Source organism: Elephantulus edwardii, unplaced genomic scaffold (assembly GCF_000299155.1).
Source record: "Elephantulus edwardii isolate Elephantulus edwardi_28Jun2011 unplaced genomic scaffold, EleEdw1.0 scaffold00042, whole genome shotgun sequence".
Lineage (NCBI taxonomy): Eukaryota > Metazoa > Chordata > Mammalia > Macroscelidea > Macroscelididae > Elephantulus > Elephantulus edwardii.
In genome coordinates this window covers 986,617-996,470 of record NW_006399792.1, presented here as the reverse complement: position 1 = coordinate 996,470, position 9,854 = coordinate 986,617, and the positions used below count along the sequence as shown (strand labels likewise).

The 9,854-nt window shown below is 35.5% G+C and overlaps 1 protein-coding gene across 1 annotated transcript in view; it reads right to left on the bottom strand.

Moving 5' to 3' along the window:
* Positions 1-9,854, bottom strand: part of SPARCL1 (SPARC-like 1 (hevin)) — a 26,258-nt gene that overhangs the window by 14,483 nt on the left and 1,921 nt on the right. The window contains exons 2-5 of the mRNA XM_006885316.1: positions 6,116-6,283; positions 4,593-5,579; positions 3,134-3,200; positions 1,998-2,116 (exon numbers count right to left, since the gene is read on the bottom strand). Coding sequence (XP_006885378.1) covers positions 1,998-2,116; positions 3,134-3,200; positions 4,593-5,579; positions 6,116-6,283 — 1,341 coding nt within the window. The remainder of the gene's footprint in view (positions 1-1,997; positions 2,117-3,133; positions 3,201-4,592; positions 5,580-6,115; positions 6,284-9,854) is intronic.

Here is a 9,854-nt window from a genome sequence, read left to right as displayed (position 1 = left end):
GCTATGAGTCGTAGGCGACTCAACAGCACATAACAACAACGACAAACAACGAATCATATCAACCTTATGAACAACAGGTCTGAATCCTGTGCCATCCTCACCATCTCTGAGATGCATTGAACAGTAATGACTTGTGAGTAGATAAGTTGTGGTGTGATATTGTTGTTGTTAGGTGCCATCAGTACTTCTCATAGAGACCCTTTGAACAGCTAACCTAAATTCTGCCTTATCCTGTTCCATCCACATTATCTCTAACATATATATGAGGAAAATAAAAGGTCACTCAAAAAACAAGAAAAAAAAGAAAAGACCAAAATTAGTGCCAGAACAGGTCCTGAAATTTTTTTCTTCAATGGAAAGAAGCTAAATCAAGAGGAAAACATTATGAAGAAAGAGAGCTGAACAGAAGATTTCAAAGGGCAGTCAAAGCAAAGTATTATAACTAAGTGCTCAAAGAGCTGGTGTTATAACCAAAAGGGAAGACCATGTTTAACATTTCTTAAGCTCAAAGAATTGAAAAATAAAATCAAGATTTCAGTTGCAATAGGGAAGGTTTTATGGACAAAATACTCAAGAAAACATCAAAAGGAGATGGAAGAAATTCACAGAGTCATTGTACCAAAAAAAAAAATGGTCAACATGGAACCATTTTAGGAAGGAACAATGACAAGAAACAATGGTAATGAAGGAAGAAATTCAAGCTGCACTGAAGGCATGGGCAAAAATAAAAAAGCAACAATCTAGACACTGGTGAAGTGTTTCAGCAAACTGAAGCAGCCCTAGATTTACTCAATCATTTATGCTAAGAAATTGGAAGATTTCTGGTCAACTGACTAGAAAGAATCCATGTTTATGGCTATTGAAAACAAAGAGATGATCCAGTGGAATGTGGAAATTATCAAACAATTTCATTAACATCACATGTAAGTAAAATCTTGCCAATGCTATTCAGAAACAGCTCAAGTAGAATTTTCAGAAATTCAAGATGGACTCAGAAGAGACTATGCAACAAGGGATATCATCGTTAACTTCAGACTGCTATGCAATAACTGTGTAGACCAGAATAAGTTCTTGATAACACTGAGAAGAATGGGACTTTTAGGACATTTAATTGTGTTCCTACAGAACCTGTACATGGATCAAGATGGGATCATTTGAACAGAAGAAGATTATGCTGTGTGGTTTAAAATTGGAAAAGGTGTGTATTAAGGTGGTATCTTTTCACCATAGTTAGCCATTCTATAAGCTGAGCAAATTTTCTGAGAAGCTGAACTATATAAAGAATGATATGGCACCAAGGATTGAAGAAAAGCTCAGTAATAACTTGTTTTACACAATGACATATCCTTACTTGCTGAAAATGAAGAGGATGTGAAGTACTTAATGAAGGTTAAAACTACATGTTTCAATATGACTTGCATCTCAACAAAAAGAAAAAATCTTCAGAATGGAATCATTAAATAATATCATGATAAGTGGAGAAACATTGATATTGTTAAAGATTTAATTTTATTTATATCTATAGTCAGAAGCAGATATCAAGAAATAAAATGAATTATTGTATTGGGGAAAAATCTTCTTCAAAGTTCTAAAAATCAAGAATATAACATTAAATACTAAGGTGTACCTATTTCAAGCGCATATTTTCCATTGCTTCATATGCATTGACATATATGAATGAAAATTGGACAGCTAGTGAAGAAAACAAAAGAAGAATTCTTGCCTTTGAATTCTGGTATTAGTGAAGAATATTGAATATACCACAAATTGCCAAAAAAAAAAAACAAAAAAAAAAAACAACCGAACAACTCTGTTTTAGAAGTGAAGCCGGAACACTCCTTAGAAACAATGATTTGTTTCATTCTTATTTAATATTATTTCAAATACTAGACCATAATCTAGATGTCCACATTTAATTTTTTTTTTGTTACAAACTCTTTTCATTTAAATCACCAACATTTTAGTGTCTCTTAGAAGATATCTTGTGGAATGCTTACTTGGTCAAGAAGTTTTGTAGGAGGACAGGTCACTGGATCTTGGCAAACACAGCGGGGTTTTCCCTGGGCGTCAGCCTTGCAAACATGTCCTCTTTTACACTGGAAAGTCATGCAAGCATCTATGAGAAAAAAACAGAGCAAGCCAGATTACAATTAAAAAGACCATTGACACATTGTTTTGTTGGTTTTAAAAAATTTCTTTTTTGACACATTGTAAAAAATATATAAAAAAAGGAAAGACTTCCAGAAAGAAGCAGACAGAAAAGATAAACGAAATAGCTAAACCTCCCGTTTATTCAGACAACTAGCTTCTTAGTTATCTTAGCTAATTATGGGGGGAAATTGGAAAAGCAACTGAAATTGCTTTGATGAGTTACTTCTTGGGTGGAGCCTTCTGGCATCACTCTGTTCTACAGCACAGCTAACATTTTCAGTGCTTTGGTTTGAATTGAATGTTTAAAAAGAACACACAGTTCTTCCTGGACAGACTGGGATAGTCTGCATCTAAAGTCAATAGTGTAATATTGTGCAAGTGGTCAGACATTATACATGTGGATTTTATTGTGCTTAAATAAAAATTGTGATTGTATTATAAATTATGCCCTTAATTAAACAAGGAATTTGGAATTACTAGTAAATTACAGATTGAAGAATAAATAAAGTAGATTTAAGTTGTCTTCTCCAAAGTAAAAGGATACAAAGAAAAACATGAATTCTAGTTTTTGCATTAATATCTCAAAAGTTTCAGTTAGTGAGTACATCTATTCACTGTGGTACATCATATCTAGAAGAGAAAATAGAAACTAATTAGGTGCAGGAGTGGCATCCACTTCCTAAACAACATGCCTCTGCAAACTCTATGAACTTTGATAGTTGTAGAGAGACTTCAGGGCTTTTGTTCATTGGGTCTCAATGAGTTGTGCTTGCTCATGCTCGACTTGAAGGCAATCAGCAACAACAACAACAATTAGGTGAGAGTTTTCTTGGACAGTGTTGGGAAGAAGAAATGATTCTCTGCAATAGTCACAAAGAAGGCAGAGAGGAGACCAACAGGGCAGACTCTATGTCTTCCTTGATAATAGTCATAGCTTCCTTGAGAGAGTCACAGTCATTAACTCAAATGTACTCCTTGACACCCTCCACCCTCATATTACCTTCACTTGAATTTTCATCTTCATTCGGCAAACTCTCTATTTTCTTGACCTTTACAACAACAAGAACAGACGTTAAAGTTTATTCCGGAGAAAGCCATTACTTAATCACAACTGACACCAGACATCCAGTCACAGATTTTGCCACCCAGATCATTTTAGATCTCAAAAAAAAAAAAAAAGTAACTGGTTGGAACTGTTGAGTAAATCACAATTTGAGAATGTGAAATATTCAATCTTTATTGACTGGATTAAGTGCTGTATCTTTGGGGAATCAAATTTTAATTTTTTTTTTTTTATAATTTGGAAAAAGACTAGAAATGTGGTACCGGTGTGGAATTTGTCAATTAGGCAGGGTTACATCAGTGTCATCTGTGAAAATGTTGGTTAAGTTTTCTTATTTGATTTCTAAAGGGTAAGAAACTCCTGTCTTAGAATGGAAGCAAGATTTTCAGAAATATTAGGTACTGTTGACCTTGCTCATCAAAAGCTAAGCCAGATTCTCTTAATGGATGACTAATGGAGTTCTTTAGGAATACTTCAAATCATGAAAAATCAACTGAATGGCCCTATGTTTCCCCAACCAAGTTTCCACATTGTCATTTTGGTGTGTGTTTTCTTAGCAAAATTGAGACTGAAGCTTTTGTTCCTAATATCTTTTTTTAATTGGGATTTGATAAGACGTCTACATAGTTTTCAGAATGGCAAAGGTTTTACATTCAACCATTCATTCATGTTTAGTTTCATGACATTAATTATGACTTTGTTCATAATCTTTATATCTAACTCAGCCACTATCCCTGAACCTTTTATTATGTTAGGAACACTGTGGAGGCACTGGTGATTTGATTTAAATTAGATGTGGCACCTGCTCTCAAGGCTTTATAACAGCAGCTGTCAATGTCTCTCACCCTGTATATCCATCAGAGTTTCTCATTCCAGCTAGCTTAGGGATTTTCAAATTCCAAGGTCTGTATTTCTGTGTTGGGAAAACCATGCAAATCTATTCTGCTTGCTAAAAAATGAGCTAGAAGTGCCAGGAGAATTAACAAACTTTATTCTCCACCAGCAACCTTAGCCAATATGAGTACCCTTGCTCCCTAACTCCCCAAATAGAAAAATTCTCCGAAACATGTGTTACATACATTTTTCAAATAGTCGATTTTTTGTTAGCATTTGTTCCTGTGTAACTTTTCCACCCTTCTTTGTGCCCCACTTCTCAAATAAACTGCTCTCAAATCCACAATATGGTTTAAGGGAATCCAAATAAATCACACACTCTAAATCTAATGATGGAAATGGATGGAAAAGAAATAATTGTAATATATTGTGTTAATGCATGTAGTTTATATACAGATAATTGTGAAACTACAGAGAGAAACCATGAGTGTCTATTGACAAAATGAATTGCTTTTCAGGCAAGCATCATCACAAATAATCTCACCTCTTGGGATTCTCTAGGTCCGTTGCTGTCAACACTCTCATTTTCATTTACTCTTTCTTTTGGTTCCTCATTGTTGATAGGATAATAATTGGATTGAGCTCGATCATTCTCTAGGAAGGGCTGGCTTGGGCTGAAGCCCTCATCACCAGCATTGTGCCCGGGACTCTCCTCACCAGCCCCAGCCTCCTGATTTTGAGGCATGCTGTTGCCATTTCCAATAGGCTCCATGAACAAAGCTTCAGGAACTGTTTTTTTCTCCATCTCCTTGTGGGCAGTGATAATTTCATGACCAGTTTTCCCTTCTTGGCCCTGCCATTCAGTATCTTGACCATGTTTGTTGATTTTTGATGCACTTTCCTCTTCCATTTCTTCTTTGAAATGATCCTCTCCATCTTGTTCTTGGTTGCCCTGTTCAGATTCTGCCTTCTGCGTCATACTGACTTGAGTTGGTTGACTGGACTCTTCCAAAACATCATCCAATTGGGTGCTATTTTCTTGGTTGCTGCTAAACTGCCCTTTAGATAGTTCTTCTTTTTCTTCTTCACTTTCTTGGCTTTCATCCTGAGCACCAACTGTCTCTTTTTCCTCTTCTTGTTTGGGAATGGTTGGATCCTGTTCCTGGTTTTCTTGGTCACTTAGGTCTTCGATAAGTTTGCTACTCTTATTCACCTGATCGTCTTGGTTTCTCTCCTTCTCTGTGAGGTTTTGTTGTTGTTTGTAATCTACAGTGGAACTAACATCAGGATCATGGAAGTCAGTGTTCTCAGAGAGATTTTTCTTTTGATGACCAGTTGTATCTTCGTTCAAGTTCAATGTTCCTTCAGTTGGTTTGTCTTCCAAACCCACACCTAAGTCACCATCACGATCTTCTTGATCTTTCTGTCCTGTTTCTTTGCTAGAATTCTGGTCGTGATCCTCTGCTTGTTCATGACTTTCCTCTTTTGATGTTAATATTGAAGATTTTTCATCCTTAAAAGAAAAGAAATACTTTTGGAAAAATATGATACCAAGTTATAATTCCTAAGTTGGTATTTTATATTTACTATTCCTTTATTTATTTCTTTATACATTATCCTATAACTATATTTTATTTTGGGAGAATAAAACAATTATAAAGCTCCTCACTTCATAAAGTAAAACTCATTAATTCATGCAACTGTTTTAGTGACTGGAGGCAGTTCATATGTTTCTCATCTTAAAACAACAACAACAAAAACCAAGGGGAAAAAAACCCTCAAACTCAACCAACTCACAGCTGAACCTCTTTTTGAAGGCTGTGAATCACTCGGGAGGAGATTACCCATCTTTCTCCTGAGAAGCCAGTAGAAATTCAAGCTACAAGAAAGGCATGGTTTTGGGTTAGTTATGCAACTCCTGATCTTATGGGCTACTCCTCGAGAGCTCCCTAATCTTAAAAAAATTTAAAACAAACAAAAAATCATGAAGAATGTAATCTCTGACAATGCTATGAAATTGAGTCTTTTGAAGAATTTAAAACATTAAAACTGCCATGCAGCTCTTACCTCATAATCTTCTACATATATTGAAGGTTCTTTTTCATTTTCTGCATATTCAATCTCTAATGTAGGAATTGCAGTATTGTGGGGTGTTGCTGATGTTTCACTGTGTTGAATGGAACTCAGAGAATCAGCAGTGGGTTTGGAATGATCAGATAAGAACCTTGTGGTTGTCTGAAAAAATGAGGAAAAAAAAGTTTGTTATCTACTTGTAAATGCCCATTTTAAAAATTGCTGACAATTTTTGTACTATTATCACTGATTATTAACAGCAATATGCTTCTCTATAAGTAAAAACATGTTCCCTAGACTTTTTAAGAGCACAGGAAAATGTCCAGTATATAAAATTCAGTAAAAACTGGTCTTAATCATCTTTAAGAAAACATTTCATATGCAGAGACTTAGTAGAAAAAAAAGTAAAAAAAATATTTTAACCATGAGATCTTTGATTTCTGGAATTTTCTTTTGTCTTTCCAATGATTGCAATGTTTTGTTGTCATGTGCCTTTGAGTTGAGTGACTCATAGTGACCCTATTCACAACAAATCTGACCTTGGCTCTAACCTGCACCATCTTCATGACCTCTGCCATGTTCAGGTCATTACATTTTACTGAGGGTCTTTCTTTCACTGGTCCTCCACCTTTCCCAGTATGATGTCTTTTTCCAAGGATTGTTCCTACCTGAAACACGACCAAGATGAAGTGTCAACATCTTTGCCTTTAAGGAGTACTCAAGCTATGCTTTCCAAGATAATTGGTTTGTTCTCTTGGCAGTACATGGGGTACTCTTCACCAACGCCACAATTCAAAGGCATCAATCTTCAGTTCTTGATATTTATTGTTCAATTTGCTCAATTTCTCTCATGATTTTCCCAATGCAATATGTCTTTTGATTTGTTGACTGCTGCTATCATGAATGTTGATTGTGGATCTAAGTAAAATGAAGTCCATGACAATGTCAATCTTTTATCCATCTATCAATTTTGGTAATTTGGTCCAGTTGTGAGAATTTTTATTTTCTTGATATTGAGATGTAATTAATTTTAGGGTTTTTTTTGAGATGTAATTAATTTTGAAGGCTGTAATCTGATCTTCTGCAGCAAGTGTTTCAAGTCTTTTTCATGTGCAGTAAGTAAAATTGTTTCTTTGGCTTGAGAAATGCTGAATGTGTTCTTCCCTTTTGGTTTTCTAACTCCAGCTCTTTGCACGTTTAATTATAATCTTTGCTTTGTTTACTTAAGCTACCTTTGGAAATTTTCTGTTCAATTCTCTAACTTCAGCATTTTTTTCCTTTGCTTTCTCTTAATGTTTTAGTGTAAATTCGAGTCTTTTGTGACATTTATTTTAGTCTTTTCTTCCCCCTCATCTTTGTAATGATCTTTTTCTTTCTTCATTAATGATATCTTTGATAACATCTTACAACAACTCATCTAGCTTTCATCAGTATTGTGTCAAATATATTCTTGAGATCCTTTTAAAATTCAGGTGGGATAAAATCAGGGTTTAATTTTTATTTTCATGGACTTTTAAAATTTTCTTCTGTTTTAGTTTGTACACGCTTGTCAGTACTTGATGGTCTATTACACAGCCACTTGTCTTGTTTTGACTGCAGATATTGAGCTTCTTGAAAGCAGGAGTGGAATCCAATTCCTAAATAAATTGTCTCCAGAAACTCTATGAACTTTGATGTGTCCATAGTTGTAGAGGGCCTTCAGGCCTTTTGATCATAGGGTTGCTATTAGTCATGCTCGACTCGAAGACAATCAACACTACCACCACCACCAACAGTCTCTTTCCACAGATGCAGTCATTTGAGTCTTGTGTAGTCCATCAGGTAAAATTCATGTGTAAAACTCCTTTTTATGTTTTTTTTAAAAAGATATGAGTCGCAGGCGACTCGACAGCACATAACAACAACATTTATAATGAATAAATCATTAATTGTACAAAATTCTATCAAATTTTCTCCAGACTGGCTTCTATCATTAAAGTCTTATTTTCCAACTACTAGTCCTCTTTCTTCTTTGTTTCCAACTTTTTCATTCTGTTCATCAGTTATTATTAATAACAACACTCTAATATCTGTGGCAAGACTTCTCCCAAATTCTTTGCTGTTCAGTTGATCAGAATCAATCACAGCCATCCTACAAGAGTAAGTAGAACTTCCCCATAGGTTTTTTAAACAGTAATCTTAATAGGAGCAGATATCCAAGTCTTTTCCCTGCTGAGACTCTGGGTGTATTGAACCACATATATTTAAGTTGTTGTTAGGTGCCATCTTGAGTCACCTGCAACTCATAGTGACCCTATATATAACAGCCCTAAGCCTTGCTCTATCCTGGGCCAATCTTACTGTCTCTGACACACCTACCCCCATTACCCCAGTCACTGAATCAATCCATCTCATTGAGTGTCTTCCTCTCCTGTGCTGTTCCTCCATCCTCCCAAGCATGATATCCCTCTCTGAGGTCTGGTCCTTCCTTGCAACATGTCCAAAGTGTGTCAGATGAAGCTTCAGAATCCTTTCCTCCAAGGAGCAGTGTGGTCTCATCCTCTCTAGGAATATTTAGGTTAGTGTCTGCTAACTCTTGTGCCACTGAGGAAATAGTTGGAGGAACCAAGAGCTCTTTGAGAATCCTTCAGTGATGCAACTTGAGGCTTGATTTGTTTCTTCAATTAAGTTTGAAAAATACTGTTCTTCCATAATAGTTTTCTTCAGGTATTTGTAAATTTCATTATAACACTTTCATTTGTCTTCTCCAGATGCCCTTTGAAATGTTCTGTTTAGTTCTTTAGCTTCATCATACACTGCTGGTATTTACAATAAAGGCAACATAACTTCTCAGCATCAGAGCAGCATGTAAACCACCATAATATGACAAATAAATAAAAAAATCTGATACAAGCCTTTTAATAGGCAACTCATGTAAGAGTTATTTGGTTTTCTTATGTTTGGCTGGGCCTGCCTGATAACAAATTACCCAATTAAAAAACACATCTGGGGTCTATATGTGGATGTGTCACTCAAACATGAACTTCAAAGGTTGTTTTGATGTCTATGTCTGTTTATACAGCAGGAACAGCTGTAGGAACAGCAGGAACAGTTTGCAAGGGCAAACACATTCTTGGGATAAAAATAATGGCTTCATGGGAGCTCCTTTCAGAGGAGAATATTAATTGGTCTTTCTTGTTGTACATTATGTATAGTTCGGCTGGAGGATCTTCACATTATTTTAACATAATTCTCTTGAATGATCATAATTCTGTTTTCCAAGAAATGCTTAGACTGGGTGTCATGTCCCTTGTCTTTGTGGGCACATCTGCTAACCAGAGACAGCCTCTAGTATCCAAATGTAAGCATGGAATCTTAGAGTTACAGAGAAAAAGAAAAGAGGAAAGGGAGGCTGATAGTAAGTGAGGCTGATTCCTTCATTTGTTTGGAAAAAATAATCAGCACGTATTACTTGGCTTGATTAAGATGGTATGGGTAATTTGGAAGACATTAACCCAGCCATGGTTTCATTGTTTTCTTTTTCTTTCTTTCTTTTTTTTTTTTCAGAATCTACAACCAGGAGAAGATAAAATAGATGAATGGGACCTTCTAAGAATCAAATCCCTATGCACATCCAAAAACTTCTCCAACAGGGTAAAAAAGGAAGCCACAGAATGGGAAAAAGTATTTGGTAATGACATGTCAGATAAGGGACTTACGTCTAGAATTTATAAAATACTTGAGCACCACAACA